We start from the raw sequence: 18,600 nt of genomic DNA, 5'->3' as shown, positions 1-18,600 counted from the left end.
CTGAGGAGAGAACAATGAAAAAGTGGTGTTGGAAAAGAGAACGCAGGGAGGACAGGGAAAGGTAGAGATGAAAACAGGACAGAAGTGTAGAAAATGAGGAAAGGAAGGAAGAGAAGTGGTAGGAAACTTAAGTAGGAGGTAAAGAAGGAAATAAGGAGGCAGAGAGGGCAACGTTGAGGACCAAAAGAAGGAGGAGGGGGAGAAAAGTAGGTGGTGTAGAAGGAAGAAAGATGATTGGAGAAGGTAAGGAGGGAACATAGGAGGTAGGGAAGGAAAAGTAGGAGGTAAAAAAGGTAAAGAGGAGATAAAGGAGGACATGAGACAAAAAGGAGGAGGCAGAGGAGTACACGTTGAAGACCAAAAGGATGAGAAAGGGAAGGAAAGCAGTGGTAAATTAGGAGCTAGAGATGGTAGGAGGATGTTGGGATGAAGAGGTAGAGGGGGAAATCAAGTGTGCTTTAATTATGCTGACTTATCCTTCCTTGCGTCCTCTCTCCTCACATAACCCTGAAATTGTTCCCTCCCAGCCATCATTAAAAAATCTTCCAGTCTCTTAAAAGGACCTTGAGGAGCAAGGAGGTAAGGAGGCTTCTAGGCGGGCTTAGAGCAAGGAAACACAGGTGTTTGCTACATGGAAGTTTTTCATCAAGTGATGTGACATAAAAATGCAGCACCTCACATGTGGCATCGTAACTGGCTTTGCTAAAGACAATGAGTGAGGAGCGAGGAGTAGACACGATGGCAAAAAGTAAAGCATCCTTAAAGGGGGAGTTGGAACAGAGGAGCAATGAAAGAAAGGAAGGAGGTATGGGAAGGGAAGGAAGAGTAAGGGACTGAGAGAAGAAGATGAGGAGGAAGGAAAGACAAGAAGGAAGAGAAGGGAATGAGGAGATAAGGAAGGAGAGTAGGAAGTGGATGAAGAAAAAAACGTGTCGTGTGTGTGATGACATATGTTTCCCCCTCAGCGCTTCCTGCACAAACTCAGAGAAAAAACTGAAATGAATCAGTAATTATTCTGCAGCCGTTTCTTATTAATGATTTTATAATGATGTAAAACAGAAGCGGAAAACAATAAGAACTTTTGGAAGACAATAGGCCCACTGTATGAATCATAATCCCAGCCATTTAAAATGTCATCATGCTCTAATGGATAATTATAATCATTAATTTAACAGGATATGCTGTTTGACCTCTCGATGTGAGCAAACGTTACAGTCACACTGCCCTCTACTGGCACACATCCCACATTACACTGACTGAAGACCACTGTGCTGTCCTGTTTCACAACCCCAATTCCAAAAATGTTTGGACGCAGCGTAAAATGTAAATAAAACAGAATGCGATGAATCTATTAAATACAGTGCAAAGACAAGATATTTAATGTTAATGTAACTGGTGGACTCCAGGGTTGTCTGTGTTGTGTTGATATGAAGAGGCCCAGATCTTTGGAGGTGATCTCAGTTTGTGTATATTAATAAAAAACAATAAAGTTGATCAGTTTGAACATTAAGTATCGTGTCTTTCTACTGTATGCAGCTGACTATATGTCAAAACAATTTGCAAATCAATTCCAGTCTGTTTATATTTACACAGCATTCAAACCTTTTTGGATCTGTGTTTTTACTGAATGTCCAGTCTGAATCTTACTGGTTGTTTTCCAGGAAGTGGATCAGTGGTCGTTCGATGTCTTTGCCTTCCACGAGGCCACCGGAGATCACGCCCTCAAGTTCCTGGTCTACGACTTGCTGACCCGCTATGACCTCATCAACAGGTTCAGGGTACACACAGCTTCATATGTTAACACCTGTGTGGTGGGTGGGGCCTTGTGTCAGGATGGGTGGAGCTAGGTGTACTAGTAGAGCTCTTTATGAAAAGGTTCATGACGAGTGAGGACTTGGGCTGCAATTAAATGTAGCTCAGTAGCTTTGCTTAGCACAAAGACTGGAAATGGGGAAACAGCTAGCCTAGCTCTGTCTGAAGCTGCGTTCCATACTTTAATTTTTACTTTTAGTACATACTGCAACTTTCCAAGTACGTATTGTTGCATGGAGGATGCAGTTACTTCTTTGTAACATTGCACTTTAAACTTTTCCCCTCTTTCTTATGCATACGTCACCTGTAGAAGCACAAAATTAACACACACACACACACACACACACACACACACACACATATATAAAAATGTGTATTAATTATACACACAAGTCACTAAAAAATGTAGCACTTGCACATAATCATGCTGTCATCTGTAACTGCAGCTTCTGTCATCTGTTAGTGAGCTGTAATCTGTCTGCAGCTCAGGCCACGTGATGAATCTTGTGGGACTGTGGGTCAGAATAGCCAAAAAATCATGCTGGCGTGAATGCAACAAAATGAGCCTGGATGCAGGAGAACATCCTGGTATTTTTGGCACACTGCATCAGACATACTACACATTGGGACATACTAAATCTTCTTCTGGCATACTGAATGATACGGTAATATGGGTACTGGAACACACTGTAAAGCTCACTAATACACATGCACAGTCTTGTTTGTTTTAGTCATACAAAAACCAAAGTTGTGGTTTTATGGAGCAGTTATGTGCCAGACTACTTCCAGGACGTTACTTCACCTAGCTAACAAACAGTCTAGCGTGTAGAGCTACTAGATGTCTTTGGTTCTGGAAGACTGAGTATCCACATAGACAACATGTTGTACTCACAGCGCTCCGTGTGGTTCTGTGTCCAGATCCCGGTGCAGGCTCTGGTGCAGTTTGTTGAAGCTCTGGAGAACGGCTACAGCAAACATAGGAACCCCTACCACAACCTGATCCACGCCGCTGATGTCACTCAGACCGCACACTTCCTGATGCTACACACCGGACTGATGGTAACACACACACACTGACATAATTTTGTCACTCGATTGTGTCTCTCTGTCTCTATGGACAGTCACACTGTAGAAGTTCTTCCACAGTGTGACTGATATTAACCCACTCAGTTAACTCTGTGTGTGTGTGTGTGTGTGTGCAGCACTGGCTCAGCGAGCTGGAGATCCTGGCGATGGTTTTTGCTGCAGCGATTCACGACTTCGAACACACAGGAACCACCAACAACTTCCACATCCACACCAGGTAACATGGACGCTGACATCATCACACTATTCTGTACAGATGATCGAAGCATCTGATTGGACAGTGACAGCTGTTTTCTCACAGACTCACAGATATGATTTTATATTTGACTTCAACTTGTCTCTGTTTTACAAATATAAGACATGACCCCTTCATGATTTCAGGTCTTTTGGTGCAAATTTGAAAGACAAAGGCTGATGTGAATGTCATTAGTTCTGCAGGTATTTGGTCACAAACCAAAGTACTGGACACTTAAATAGTTGACCTGATGATGGTGCTGCATTAAAAGACAGAAAATCACCAGTTATTACAATTCATCCTCCGGGTAACATGAACATCTGTGACAGATTTGTTGGCAAACCATCCAGTAGTTGTTGAGATATTTCACTGTGGACCAAAGTCGTCAACCGAGCGTTGTCGTCACAGAAGAGAAGTGAAACATTGGATGCTCAAAAACATTGAATGAACCTCTTTACCAGACGCCTGTACTACGAAGCCACTTCAGCTTACCCAGGATATCTTTTCATTATCTGGTTGACTAACCTGTCACATTGTCCCCCTGGATAACTGCAGAGGTGTAATCTGTAATCTAATCATGGAAAATGTAGAAACATTTAAAATGCTGTTCAAAAAGTCACCGCCAGCTGAGCCTTACATCACGTGTAGATATCACCAGGCTGTATGTGACATTAGTAAAGAGATGACGATGATGAAAGATGACGAAACTCTTCTGAATTTGTCACATAAAAGACTTTAAAGTAACACCAGACTGTTTCTGCTGCTGGAGTAAAGGGTGGAGAAGTATCCCAGTTAATGACTGATGAGGTCTGTTATACTAACGGGAGCCCATTAACAGTGTGTGGATTGTTTTACTAGTTAAAAAATTATCTTTTTCCTCGTCCTCATCACACAGGTGTCTCATCTTATTTTGAGCTGCAGTGATGAATCAGAGTGTTAAAATAGCGACACTGTCGCTGTGGACCGAAATAAACTTTGCACAAGTTAAAATCATGTGTTTAGTGTGTAAAGGATATCTGTGTTTGTTAGAAGCTGTTTTAAAACCAGTGGAAATAATGAAATGACTCTACTGACCTCAAACAACATACAGGCTACTGTGTTTTACCTGAGATTCCAGGCTCTTGTCCATGGATAGGTTTTTCTTCAGTGGTCTGATTAGCCAGAGGTCGGGGTGTTCACAGGCTGTGATCTCACACTCTACACTAGCTGTTCAGTATCAGTTACCATGGTGATTTATCCCAGGCCTCAGGTGAATAACAAGAACATGTATGTACAACTTCTATGTATAATGCGACTGTAGCAAACGTCAGCGTCTGATTGGATGTCGTGTGTGTCCATCAGGTCAGAGGTGGCCATTCTGTACAACGACAGGTCGGTGCTGGAGAACCACCACGTCAGCGCCGCCTACAGGCTGATGGCAGAGGAGGACATGAACATCCTGGTGAACCTGAACAAGGACGACTGGAGGTGCACACACACACACACACACACACACACACACACACACGGGCCACATGTCACTGATGAGTTGATAGTTGCCATGGTGATCGATCACTGATTGTGTTGATCATGTGTACTGATTGCTGGCAGGGAGCTGAGGGCTCTGGTGATAGAGATGGTGATGTCCACAGACATGTCCTGTCACTTCCAGCAGATCAAGACCATGAGGAACTCCCTGACACAGACACACAGGTCAGTGCTGCAGCTGTGACCTCTGACCCCGTGACCTCATTTCTTTTTATAATATGTCATTTTATCTGTGTCGCAAAACATACCTGCTTTTGCACAAAACCAAGACACTTTTCCTGCCATAACGTGGTTTGTTGGTAACAAGACAAATTCTGTATGTTTGGGTGAGCTGAAAACATACATTTTGAGATTTTGGGCTGTTTTGTTTCTATAACTTGTCTTGCATATTTAAGCGCATATTTAATTAGATAATTTGAATTTGCATATTTAAACATTAAATTTCAGAAACCTTATTATAGCCTACTAAAAAATAATAGTCTTGGTGTAACTTTGGGGAGTTTCACGGTGATATCTAATGGTCAAAAAAATTTCCCCATTCACCTGTAGTGTCTCACTTTTTGTCTTAAAATGTATGGAATTTTACAATACATATCTTTAAAGGCCATTCTCTCAAAATTAGTTTCTCCTCACACTTTAAGCCAGTGTATTGTGATTTTATAACATTTTAAACTGTATATTCTTAATAACATTTTAGGTCTACATGTAAAGCAACAACCTTCTCTTTAAAAACTGTTAATGTGTTGACAAAGTAAAACAAGAATTCTGCGCATGGCTTTATCCAGTGTTCAGATTTCTGCTATAGAAATGTGCACAAATCAACACGTATTTGAATAGATAATGAATCGTTAGCATAGTTATACATACATTTCAGAAAATTGGGGCGACAGATAATCCTGCACACTGCTCCTGTTCAGCTTCACAATTTATTAATAACACTAACATTTCGGTCGTCCTGGACCTTCATCAAAAGTGTTCAACACCTTTATCTCCAACAGTGAGTTTACATAGAAACTGCTCCAACCGTTTCACTGTTGTGCACAGGTGTGGCAGGATTAATCAGCTGTGGGTGTGTTTCTCAGTAACTGACAACAGCCTGTGCACCATATGCCACATATCCCACAAATTAAAGAACAAAGGAACAAGACAAACGTAGGAAACCCCCAGAAACACCTCAGGCTCCCTACACAATAAAGGCTATTTACAAGATTATTTCCAAAAAGTTTTGATCTTACGAATGAACATTCATCATTTGGAAGAGGTTTTGATCAGACCCGACAATATCTATGGATTCAAAAGAACCACCGCTCATAGTTTACTGAAGAGGACGTAGACTTACTGTAGAGACAGCTTGGTACATGCTAATGCAAATGATCTTTATATGATCAAATGTCCTTGTGGGTTGTGCCATGCTGGTAAAACATCACGTGCACTGAAGCAGAACAAGTGAACACAAGAGTTTCATAAGGAGGAATGACAGAGTAGCAAACATGAAATCTCATCATTAGGTTCCAGGACATCTGATCATATCGTGATGAGATCGTTGATCAAACACTTCCAGTGTGTGGATGAGAAAAATAATTCCCTTTGACCATATTGTTACACTGAGCTCATCCTTTGCCTTTGTAACATCCAGTTTGGAAGAAGTTTGAACAAAGACTGTGTACTTTATTTCTCAGATTTTGCATACATTGACCTGCAGTGTCTCTCCTTAATATGAGACATATATGCAGTAAAGAAATACTGCAGTTTTTTTTAAAAAATATACATGTTGATGTTTTGTATAACAAGATATATGTAATAAGATAAAATGCTATCTTGTTAATCTTGTTATCTTTTTCTTTGTGAATATTCTTTTTTTTTTAAAGAAAAGAGGTGCACAAGAAAAAAAAAGACAAATATAAGGTCATAGGATGTTCACAAAGTCATGACACAGTTTCCTAATTTAGAGCTGGGTGTCATATATGGTACAAACAATCATCATCTGTCTCATTGGCTGAATAAACACACCATTTTCTCCACTGTTATTCGCCCAATTCTTCTTGAAATCATATGGAGTAGGTCAACTGTTCTGGAAGATGTAAGTGTTTAACAATATTAACAAAGAGGCGAGCAGTGGGACAGTTTTTAAGAGCCAGTATTTTGTAATGGCCTTTTTACTTGCTGCCAGCAGGATCTTTAGTAGATAGATATCATCTTTACGTAGTCCATCAGGAATATGTCCAAGAAAAAGGGATGTAAATAAAACTAAAACTAAAACCCAACGTTTTTGAAAATAGAATAGAAAAACAAGACCAGAAAACATGGGCATGGTCGACCATAATTTCTCCACAGTCCCTCCAGCAGCAGAGCCAGTTGGTTGGTTGGTGCCAGTTTGTTTAGACTTCTGTTTGGGTGTGATGAAAACGCGAATCAGGTTTCCCCAGCAGAAGTCTCTCCAGGTCCAGGAGTGAGTGGAGGTTGACTGTGGCATTTCCCAGGCACTCAGCCACATGTCCTCAGTTTTTTCAGTGTCCAGCTCTTTTTCCCATCGTTGCTTCACATCATCTGCAGTGTCCTTATTCAGAGATGTGATGCCATGGTTTAACTTGCTGATTGAACCTTTATTACTGCCTGAGTTATAAGCATCAATAAATATATGACTGGCGGCTGGTGGTTCTCTTGGATTAATACCTTTTACCTTTTTACAGAACTGTAAATACATGTAAACGTCCTGCCCACTGAAGCCTTATGTTTGACATAGATTATCAAAACTTTTAAGCTCACATTTTTCCACAATCTTGCACATGGAGGCACCAGAACAGGTCCATTGTCTAAATCCATGATCTTGTGATGCTGGATGCTGGATGAAGTCAGGATCATATATCAGCCATCTGAGCAATTTAACCTCTCTTTGTAGCTCAAAACGATTCATCACTTCTGCCCAGACTTAAATTCACCATAATATTTCGCTCTCCTTGTAAAAACAATGAAGCAGTGACTGAAAAATTCACCCTTTTAATCTCAAATGAATTGTGAAATACACTTATTCCATTCTAAGAAGAGTTTCTTGTAACAAGACAATCATTTGGTGTCTGGTGATGAGGAGAAATATCTTGATATAATATGAAACTGATGCTGTGATTCCTGGAGTCAGTTGCAGTTTTAATTCTCTCTGTGTAACCTGACCATCGTCATCCTGCCTGGACTGCACTCATTCAGTGTTTCCAACACTCAGATGAAATCATTTTTTCATCTCACCTTTCAGGGCAGATTATTATATAAAATGCTGCAGCAGCTTTATAGAGGCTCCATCAGTGCACTGTGGCAGACTGCGTGTGTCTGCTCCATCTGATGAAGATCATCAGTGGGAGTTTGGTGAAATGGCCAACATAAGGTCCTGCAGGCTGCTGGAGCAGACTGCTCTGAGCGTCCCTGTAGGGGCTTTCACAGCAATGTTAATGATTCTGACCAGAGTCCAGCTTCCCCCCGCTGCGTGTCAGACCTGCTGGAGGAGAGGAGGTGTGCAGGGAGGGAAGCTGTCACGCAGCTCAGCTCACGCTCGGATGAGATTTCGGGGAAGACGCTGTCATCAGCCTGTCGGCACGCTGGTTCTGCTTGTGTTACTGCAGCAGTGGCTGTCTGGAGAAGTGTACTCTGCACACTCAGATCCAAATACAAAATAAAAGACACAACACTGTGTGTTGAACATACGGGGCAGCAGTCCTTTTTCTTTTCCATTCAGTGTCAGATTCATTACACCAGATTTTGCTGGAGGTTTAAAGGGTAACTCAATACTGTTGCCCGGTCCAACTACTTAACATTGTTACAGTTTATTATTGAATCATTTTAAAATGACTTTTGTCTTTGTTGTCTTTCTCTCTGCAGTCTAGACAAAGTGAAGGTTTTGTCTCTGATGCTTCACGCTGCAGACATCAGTCATCCAGCCAAAGCCTGGCCGCTGCACTACCGCTGGACTCACAGTCTGATGGAGGAGTTCTTCAGACAGGTACACACACACACACACACACACACACACACACACACACACACACTAATGACAAAATGTAACTATGTACTTTTACTCAAGTACTGCACTTAAGTACAAATTAGAGGTACTTTTACTTTACTCGAGTTTCTTCTTTTCATGCCACTTTTGGCTTCTACTCCACTTTCTGTTTGTTGCTTTTGTTTACCTGCCCAGGGTCAACAGATGCAAATTAGCTGCTAGCTAAGGGGCCGTACACATGCCGCATTTTTTGCGCCCTCAAATTCATTGTAGATGCACAGCAGGCACTCTCAAACCCCACAGCGATGCCATCGCAGCATGTGTTCCCAAGTGCCTGTTTTTCAGGGCGCACCGGCTGCACCCAGAGATAAACTGAATTCAACTTTTGAAATGCAACAGCACAAACTGCATGTCATGTGATGATGACCAACCAATCATAGCCTTCATCTGTAAATATCAGTCTGTGATACATATTTTGAATAAGTTGATCATGTTAGTGCAGGGCTGCCAGAGCTTTACATCTGTCCCACTGACAACAGGCCGACACACAAACAGCGCCTGAAGGAAGATCAGCTCTGCACTCTTGAAAGCTGGCACAGGAAAGACATGAGAGTCGCACGCTGCGCCTGGCCTTGTGTTTTGCAGGCGGTTAACAATGCGGCATGTGTATGGCCTCTAGTGTTCCAGGGTGGAAGTTTTATTGGAGGCGGATGTGGAAGTTAGTGTCGCCTTGGTTCCCTCATCAAAACGCCGCTGGGATTTTTTCATTTGATTTTAGGTTATTGCAGAATATAAGCTCTGTTGAGAACAGTCTTTCATGTGGTTAGGCATTTTGTTCAGCAAGATGATCTTTATCAATAACCATCGCTTTTATGATTTTTGAAGCATACATTCAACCGTCAGAAGTAAAAAAACTAAATGGCAAGGTCGTATGACAACATCACAGCCACAATGAGGCTGCAAAGCCGTGTTCGGCGTGATGATGTTCTGTCATCTCATTTAGCCGCTTGTCTGTTCTGAAGCTTTTATGAGACACATAAAAGCTTCAGAACAGACAAGTGAGGTATTTACTGACAAAACTGTGAAAGTCTCTTAAGCTTGTGTTAACCACAGATCTTATTTCAGGCACCTAACCAACAACCCACTGACTCTGAGACGAGGGAACTGGAAGATCTAAAATGTTCACTCATTTACAGCTTCCCGGACTCAACACTGGGGCACTGAAATAGATTCAGTTGAATTAAATTTAAAAAAAATGTATCTGCCTGCTTCAGTTTCTCGTTACTTTATTATGCTCTTTGCAGTTATTTGATTGAATTAAAAAAAGAGATCTATTTATGATAAAGAATAATTCCAATTTATTTCAATGATGCTGGATGTAGATCCCTACGCAGTTAGGTGCAGTGGTGCTTACAGGTGGATACTTTTGGTTATTTACTCTAAACTGATTCATGTAAAAACTGTGTTTATTGGAAAGCTGCAGGAGGCTGTACAGCTTGTTCTGATATTGGTTGTTTTGTGGGAGTCCTCATTTCTCAGAATCTCTAAAACAAAAGTAGTGAGTGCAAAATTTGCATGAACCACAGAGCTTCAAACGTCGTACTGACAACATTTTCCTTTAAATGGGACTATTTTAACTGTTTGTCTGTTAGTCTGTTAATGATATGGTTCTATTTGCAAAAGGAAAGGTAATAATTTATTGTGTGGTCAGATTGCTTTTCTTCTCTGTCTGTTTGAATTCACACTGTTTGCTTGTTATGCTCAAGTGACAAAACGTGGATGTAAATATCACACAGTTGATTTGAGGACTTAAAAAAAGAAATCACACCATGTTCATGTTGCCGTGGTGACTGTTTCTCTTCCAGGGAGATAAAGAGGTGGAGCTCGGCCTTCCTTTCTCTCCTCTCTGTGACCGCAAAGCCACCATGATCGCCCAGTCACAGATAGGTAAGAACTACCATCAACCAATAACAACTGAGGACAGCAGGCAGGTGAGGAGTTCGTTAACTAGTAACAGACACAAGGAGGATGATACCACTGACTCCTGACAGGAGGCTGTTGATGTTCATTAACCTGAGTTCAACCACAGCATCTGCTGGTGGTTTGAAGAACTGATCTCATTCACAGACATTTGAGGGATAGGTCTGATTATTAAAGAAATACTTCACGCCCCCAAATGATCATTAGTATATCAGTCACTCAGCCTGTGTTATTTTGAATTTATGAAGAAAACTTTGTTTTCCTCGCATGCTTCCACGCTGAACAAAGAATCTAAAAATTGAGAAAATTATTGATGAATTGAAGTCATAGGGGTCCACGTTTAACAACAGTGAATTCTATATCAAAACATCTGTTTACAAAGTGTCACACAACTTGTTCAGTACAATCCAAGTCTCTTTTATGGAGTCGTAGGCTCAGGACTTCTCAAACAGGCAGCCCTTTCCAATGGGGAACTGAACTAAAACTGAAATTTATCTTTGCTCTCTTCAAAGCCAAATTCCACCGACAATAGCAGTAATTTTATCTTGTCAAACATGGGAGCTGCTGGTCTAAGGGAGCGATCACACCGAGATGACACGCCAGAAATGCGACGCCAGTAAAACCATTGTTTCCCTATGATATGGCGCGTCTGACCGGCGTTCAAGCGTATTTTTAGATGCATGTTTTTGTAGACGCTTCTTTTTAGACGTGCGTTTATAGACATGCGTAGACGCTGAAAAGTTAAAATATTTTCAATTTTTTGAGTGTCAGACGCCAGTAGCTAGTGCACATTGAATAAGCTCTTCCAGCGTTTCAAGCGTCTTTGAAGCATCTGCGTCTCTAGTATCTCATTTCTGTGTGATCGCCCCTTTAGGCTGCCTTGATTGGTAGTGTTTTGGTGTTTCAAAGGGATAGTTCGGATTCATCAAAATCACACAATAACACAAAGTCACACAATAACACAGTCAAACTAACTGATCAGTTCAGCAGTGAACCTGCAGCTCCTGTGTTCAGTGAGGTAAAATTACTGTTTTTGTCAATGGAGTCTGGCTTTGTAGAGAGCATTAACAAGTTTCACTCCTTGTTCAGCTTCCTGTCAGAAAGGACTGTCTGTCTGGGAAGTGCTCAGCATACCACTGGATAAATGAGACTTGTTTTATACTGCACGAATTGTGTGAAAGTTTGTAATCAGATGTTTTGATTTAGTTTTGCCGTTGTTACACGTGGATCTCTATGGCTTCAATTCATCTAGAATTCTCTCTGTCTCTGGATTCGCCATGGAGGCATGCAAGAAAAAGAAAGTTCCTCTCACAAATTCAGTGTAATGTGACATTACCTCCCTCAGTGACATTTTACTGGCTCCGAACCGTAGCTGGGGACACGCTGGTTTATTAGCATAAAATTAGCTTGGCTTGTTATTAGCTGGTTACTAGCTTCTAGTATTCCAGTCCAATCTGCAGAAGGAAGGATGGCGAGGCGTTCAGGTGCCATTCACCAGCGATGGCTTTATTGCAGTCTTCACCACAAAAACAAACAAACATGGCCTTCTCATGACGTTGAACTAAGCTCATCTAGACACTTAATTCTACTGCTATCATCACTCGTTGCCTTCTGCCGTCTTCACCATGACACCCTGAGAGAGCTGCTTCCCTCCACAAGCAAACACTGAAGCACACGTCACCCTCACAGGTTACCCTCAAGGCTACCTTTATTTCTTGCCTTTCTTCATCCGTCTTTTTTCCTGGTTGCAGGTTTCATTGACTTTATCGTGGAGCCGACTTTCAGTGTCCTGATCGACACGACAGAGAAGGTGATTGGTCCTCTGATAGAAGAAGACAGGAAGGCCAAAGAAACTGGAAACAGGAGGTCCAGGTACTGCTACTACTAATACTTCTGAGGGAAGTGGTTACAACATAAAAGTGATCACAGTTCCACTTCCACATAAATACTTTCTCAACAAGTATGATAGATGTAAGGGTGGGTGTTGAAAATTGGTCTTGAACTCGTACTAGTTCCCTCCTCCTCATTTAATCGTCACTCTGAACGATGAGCAACTGTGTTAGAAAACTCATCCTATGTTCTCTCCCCAGATTATAATTCTGACATCCAAAGTCAGGACATTGGCCGATACCAAGTACCAATCCAATAGCTGTACTATTTTTTTCTAAAATGTAAAGTATTAATAGAAACAGTTAGCGGTTTAAATCAGTTTCACCTGTTTACATGGACTTCCTGGTTGTTTAAGACGAGGCCATCGTCTTATATGACTGGACGGAATATGGACACTTCTGTGGGGCACCATTGGTTTTGACCTTCCCCTGCTGGTCCGTAACTCTGCTCTGTTGCAGCCTAACAGGAAGCGGTACAGTTACCGTGGAGTCGGTGCAGAGACACAGTAGTAATCGCCACGGGAACAGCGATGATGGACAGTTGGACTTTTCCCTGACAGCCATCGACCTGCCGGCGATGAAGCTCCACCTATCCAGCGTTATCGGCAGCAACAAGGACAGATGGAAAGAGCTGTCTGTGCACGGTACACACGCACACACACACACACAAGTGGATTTAATGGCACAATACACTCAAAATCATACATTTGTAGCTCTGTACGTTAAGTTTGTTGTCATCAGCCCTCAAAAAGGCCATAAATTCTGTTCATGTTTCTCTTCTTAAACTGCATTATCTGTATTTCCTGGGTTTGAAAAATGACTTGGCTCTGTTTCATTACACAGAGGCGAAAAAAAGGCTAAATAGGGGACATTGCTCCCAGTAGGGCACCTCCTTTGATGTCTGACAGTCATTAGTCTAATTAGTGTTGACAGAAGGTGACTTCAGTGGAGTGTTAAACAGTGCCGGATGATAACAGGTGAAACATTTGGCTGACTCTTCACCATAAAACTGTCGGTCTGGCACCGACTGAATTATCTCAACAACTGCTGGAGAGACTGCCATGAAATTTTGTACAGATATTCAAGGTCCCAAGACAATGGATCCTGCTGACTCAGGTGATCCTCTGAGATTTTGGTTTTAGCAAAATCTCTTGAAAACACGACTACTACAAGTGTGTTACGTTACATACACTGCTACATGTAGCTACATGCTAAGTTCTCTGTGTTGTGTTTAGAAGGAGGCGCTAGTGATGGCTGCGGCCGCAAGCAAGTTTTCAGTTTATGCATTGGTCTGTCCTTCCATCCCATTCTCATGAACATGATATCTCAAGAACACCTTGAGGGAATGTCTTCAAATTTGGCACAAACACTCACTTGGACCTAAGACTGAACTGATTACATTTTGATGGTCAAAGATCAAAAGTCAAGGTCACTGTGACCTTGCATCTGTCTCATTCTTGTCAACATGATATCTCAAGAACACCCTGAGGCAATTCTTTTCAAATTTTGCACAAACATCCACTTTGAGTCCACCGATTCAGAACCAATTAGAATTTGATGGTCAAAGGTCAAGGTCAATGTGGCGTCGTTGGTCACATTCTTTTGAACGTTATATCCCGAGAACGCCTGGCAGGAATTTTTAAAAATAAATCTGGCACAACCATCTTAACGTCTACTTAGACTCAAGGAACAACTGATTAAACTTTGGTGGTCAAAGGTCACTGTGACCTTGCGTCCATCTCATTTTGCAAACTTGATATCTCAAGAAGGGAATTGCGGGAATTGCCTGAAATTCGACACAAATGTCCACTTGGGTTCAGGAATTAACTGATTTGGATTTGGTGGTTGAAGGTCAAAGTCAAGGTCACTGTGACCTCACAAAACATATTTCTGGCCATTATTCAACATCCTATCTCAGGAACAGAAGGGAAACATTTGATCAGATACTGAACTGGTGACTCTAATCTTGGGTGTCCACCTGACATTGTACTGACTGTATACATCTTATGGGCTGCTGGAGGGAAGATGTGAAGCATTCATGTTTTCTGTAACTTAAATGTTCCTGTTTTGTGCGCAGAGCTGGCCAATAAGGAGAAAGAGGAACAACAGGAAGAGGAGTCTAATGTCAACTCAGATATCCAATCACACGCCTCACCCAGTCACAGTGTCCCTGATGGACAAACCTCTGACCAGTCACAGAACTCTGAGGCCTGTCCTCCTGATGAAACACAAGAAGACAAGTCACCTGTCCACCTGACCTGGAACGGTACTAACATGACATCATTCGGAAACATTTCTTAAACCGTAACTGTCAATGAGCTGAGCTGTTGTTGTGGTAACCATTACAGGGGCGGGGCCAGGGGAGGAGAAGGAGGAGGACGGTGATGAAGTGCCTGAAAACGCCTGATGGCGCTCCACCTTGAACTCACCACTGTATCTGACTGTGGCTGATCACCATGTCAACAGGTGGTGCGGTGCAGTGACAACGAGGGTTCAGACTCTTCTGTTTAAACACAGCAGCCAACTCAAAGGCCCCTCAGTGACCCCTAAAGGGCCACTAGACCTTATGTTTACAACTGACCATGAAAATATCACATTCAAAGTGACGACATTCATCAGATAACAGCTTCTTAGCAGCTTCACGGCCCATGGTTCACTGTGGTGAAAGTGTTTATGATTTTATTAGCAGCTCAGAGGAACAATGTCTGTGAAATTAGTGGAAATATCAAAATTTGAATAAAAATAAAGACAGGCAGGTGAAAACCAAAGAGTGGCTGTTGATGGTTAAGGCAGGCTTAATGTCTGTCAGCTGGAGGAATGAGACATGGAGCTGTGAAGACGCGGTTGCGGAGGTTTTGTGAATGAAGCTGAGCACAGGGACAGGTGTGTGGTTGTACACCTCTTATGTTAGAAGTGATTTCTGCTTCATTCTCTGTTCTGGGATCATATTATTAAGCAGATTGAGCTTCTGGCCACGCCCCCAAATATGTGATGTCAGAGCTGTCAGAGAATCATCAAAACATCCTCCAGGATATCGGAGCTGTTGTTAGCCACGTTAGCGGCAGAGCTTTGACTCCAGACTGAGATACTGTTGGATTGTTTGCTGTGAAATTGTGTACAGATGTTCATGGTTCCTGAAGGATGAATTGTATCTACTTTGGTGATTCTCTGACTTTTCCTCTAGCGCCACCAAGAGGCTGTTTTATTTTTCTTGTAGTGAAGTGTCTTAACAACGATGTCATCACATACATGAGGAAAAAACCTGCAGAACTGAAGACATTCCTATTAGCCTCAGCTGTACAATGTGCTTAGTACCAGTTAGCAATGTTAGCATGCTAACACCCTAAACTAAGGCCCCATCTACATGTATACAGGTATTTTTGAAAACATTTATTTTCCTCTTTGTTTTGGCCTTGTGTCCACAAGCAAACAGAGTTTAGTCAGGACCACTTTAGTCAAAGAAAACTTTATTTCCATTTGCAGTATTATATTTGGCGGTATGGCTCTGTTCTGGGGCCTCTCTGCCTTTCCCAGGCCTACGCAGAAAGCCTAAGGTGAAGAGAGCACACTGTTCTGCCCTTCCACGCGCAAACAAGGAAAGCCTGAGGCAAAGGGGGCAAACCTCCCTGCCCTTCCATGCGCCTACATGGAAAGCCTAAGGCAGGGAGAGCAGCAGCAAAGATGCCCCAGGAACAGAACAGAGCAGCATCAATGACAAACAGAAATGACATTGATAAGTCAGACACAGCATGAAAAGGAGGAGCTGGGGTGGAGGCAGGTTGTAAAGCAGCTTGCAGAGGAAGCAGCAACAGTAGGCAGGCCAGAGCAGTTTAAATAGGGCGCTCTGAATCACTTCTGCATTGTAGTGTGTACAGAGATATTTTGTAAAATAATTGCTGTGTGGACAGAATTTTCCTTTTTTTAAACGGAGGGGGAAAATATTCATTTTGAAAATATCTGCATATGTGTAGACGGGAATGTCAGAATGTCAACTTAGTAAACATTATACCTGCAAAATATTAGCATGTTAGCTTTACTATTGTTAAAGTATTTAGCTCAAAGCACCGCTGTGCCTAAGTAGCCTCACAGAGCCGCTAGCATGGCTGTATACTGTTAGCCTTGTTGTTACTTGATTGGTCGGTGATATTTTGTTTCCTAGGACGGAAGTTACAGATGAGGGGAAAAGCCTTTACACACCAGGGATGGGAAGAAAAAAACAAACAAAAAATTGTTGATTTTTTTGCTTTCAACCTTTCACACCAAGACCAACACAAATGTTGGTGTTCTTGTACTGAAAATGAAAGGTTAGCACATCATACAGCCGTTGACTGACCATGTGTATGTACAGCGTTAATAACTAATGTAACATTACTGTTTATCCTATAAAGTCAGGTTTTATAGTTTAACTTTTACAATGACTACATATCATTTTTGACACATAAATCCTCTACAGCATAACGTTAGCCAATGCACATGGATGTTAATATGTTACCTAAACAACGAAGTGTGTTTAGCCTAACTACTCACTGTCACAGTTAAGTTTAACTGCTAAGTTACACTTTCTCAGATGCTCTGTTTGTGTTTGTGTCTTTATAACCTTGTTTGTCACTGTGTTGTGAGACCACAAATTGATCAATTAACAATATAGACATAGTTATGGGACAGTATAAAGACAACTATGATGTTGAAGTCCGAGAAAATATATTGATCACATGAGCAAAAGTTGTTGGCTTGTTTTTATGGCATTTGAAATTTGTGGATATCTAACCAGCTGTGCAAAGAAACAAAAAACAAATTAAAAAAAAAACAAAAAAAACAAACAACAACTGCAAAATACAAACGTTTTGGATTCAGTGTGGAAAGGCTCATAGAGATCTTTTTTTTTTTTTATCTTAATGTGCAATAAATACGCACAAATTAATCACTCTTGGTCTGAAAAGACCTTAAAAATGGCACTTTTTTGCTGTACAATCTTAAACGTGTGTTCAGACTGAACACAGAGCAGCTTTCAGAGACGATGCGATAAAGCCAATCAAAAGATGCACATGGAAAATCACTGGAGTTGGTGTAAAGTGATGTCAGTGCAGGCTGAAATTATTTCAGCACTCAGCTTCATGACCATTAGGTTAAAAAATAAAAATAAAGAAAAAAAAAATGTGACCAAAAGCAGAACAACCACCCGTACAGGTGTGAAAAGTGAATTTCTTTTGTTTCAATTGCATGACTTTCACTGCTGGAGTGTTTTTGCATTTCATGTGCAAATGGCCAGTGTATAGAGCCGTGGCTGTTAGCTGACTAACAATATGTACCAAATATGTGTGTTTAAAGCAAACTAGAGAAAGTGGCTTAGCAAAGGTCATCATTGTGTCCCTGTGAAGAAGGTGACTATAGTGCTAGCACTCGTAAATCACAATACCCTCTTAAAGACACAGTGAAATTTAAAATACATTTCCCAAGATCTATTCTGGTGACCCTGTACTAGTTGTTCAGTAATTACTTACAATTAAAAAACACAAACTAAACTTTCATTTAAGGCTTTTTGCGGGCCCCCCTCCCATTGGGACCCTGGGTTATCAGTCCCACAAAGGATTTAAATTCCTCATGTTGTTATTCTCCATTTTCCTCGAGAGTTTGTCACATTACAGGAGCTGAAGATGCTCTAACTGCTGTTTCACTGTGACTTTAAGAGATGCATTTGTTCTAAGCAGACCAAATGTTTATTAAATGTAATGTCAAACTGACCTGTACCTGCTGTGACATCACTGATCGGGGCGTGGCCAAAGGTTTGAACCTCAGAGAGCAGCAGCAGTGAATCAGTGGTTTCTAATCAGAGTTTACATGTGACCACTTTAACTGAAGCTTTTTTGTTTTCTTACAACATGGGTCGTCTTGTACTTTTGGCCAATATACCCATAGGCTAGCATAACATTGTACTCTCAGCCATCATTGTAGAAACTGTGGACACGAGCGCTCCCCAATGGAAAAAACAGATTTACAGCAGCGGGGGAAGTGCGATCGTCAGAAAACACCAGAATATTCCTTTAAGCACACAGATGCTCAGAGATCAGACAGCTCCTGTTGCT

General features: G+C 41.6%; 1 protein-coding gene across 1 annotated transcript in view; it reads left to right on the top strand.

Annotated features, from left to right (window-relative positions):
- The window catches only part of pde1a (phosphodiesterase 1A, calmodulin-dependent), a 47,655-nt gene extending 29,434 nt beyond the window's left edge, over positions 1-18,221 (top strand). The window contains exons 6-16 of the mRNA XM_049593366.1: positions 1,662-1,778; positions 2,731-2,871; positions 3,015-3,115; positions 4,475-4,600; positions 4,724-4,825; positions 8,528-8,648; positions 10,514-10,595; positions 12,380-12,500; positions 12,977-13,161; positions 14,595-14,783; positions 14,866-18,221. Coding sequence (XP_049449323.1) covers positions 1,662-1,778; positions 2,731-2,871; positions 3,015-3,115; positions 4,475-4,600; positions 4,724-4,825; positions 8,528-8,648; positions 10,514-10,595; positions 12,380-12,500; positions 12,977-13,161; positions 14,595-14,783; positions 14,866-14,924 — 1,344 coding nt within the window. The 3' untranslated portion in view covers positions 14,925-18,221. The remainder of the gene's footprint in view (positions 1-1,661; positions 1,779-2,730; positions 2,872-3,014; positions 3,116-4,474; positions 4,601-4,723; positions 4,826-8,527; positions 8,649-10,513; positions 10,596-12,379; positions 12,501-12,976; positions 13,162-14,594; positions 14,784-14,865) is intronic.
- Positions 18,222-18,600: the final 379 nt, after the last annotated feature.

The sequence above is a fragment of the Epinephelus fuscoguttatus genome, linkage group LG13, assembly GCF_011397635.1.
Source record: "Epinephelus fuscoguttatus linkage group LG13, E.fuscoguttatus.final_Chr_v1".
Classification (NCBI taxonomy): Eukaryota; Metazoa; Chordata; class Actinopteri; order Perciformes; family Serranidae; genus Epinephelus; species Epinephelus fuscoguttatus.
The sequence above is the reverse complement of the archived record's forward strand: the minus strand, read 5'-3'. Positions and strand labels throughout refer to the sequence as shown.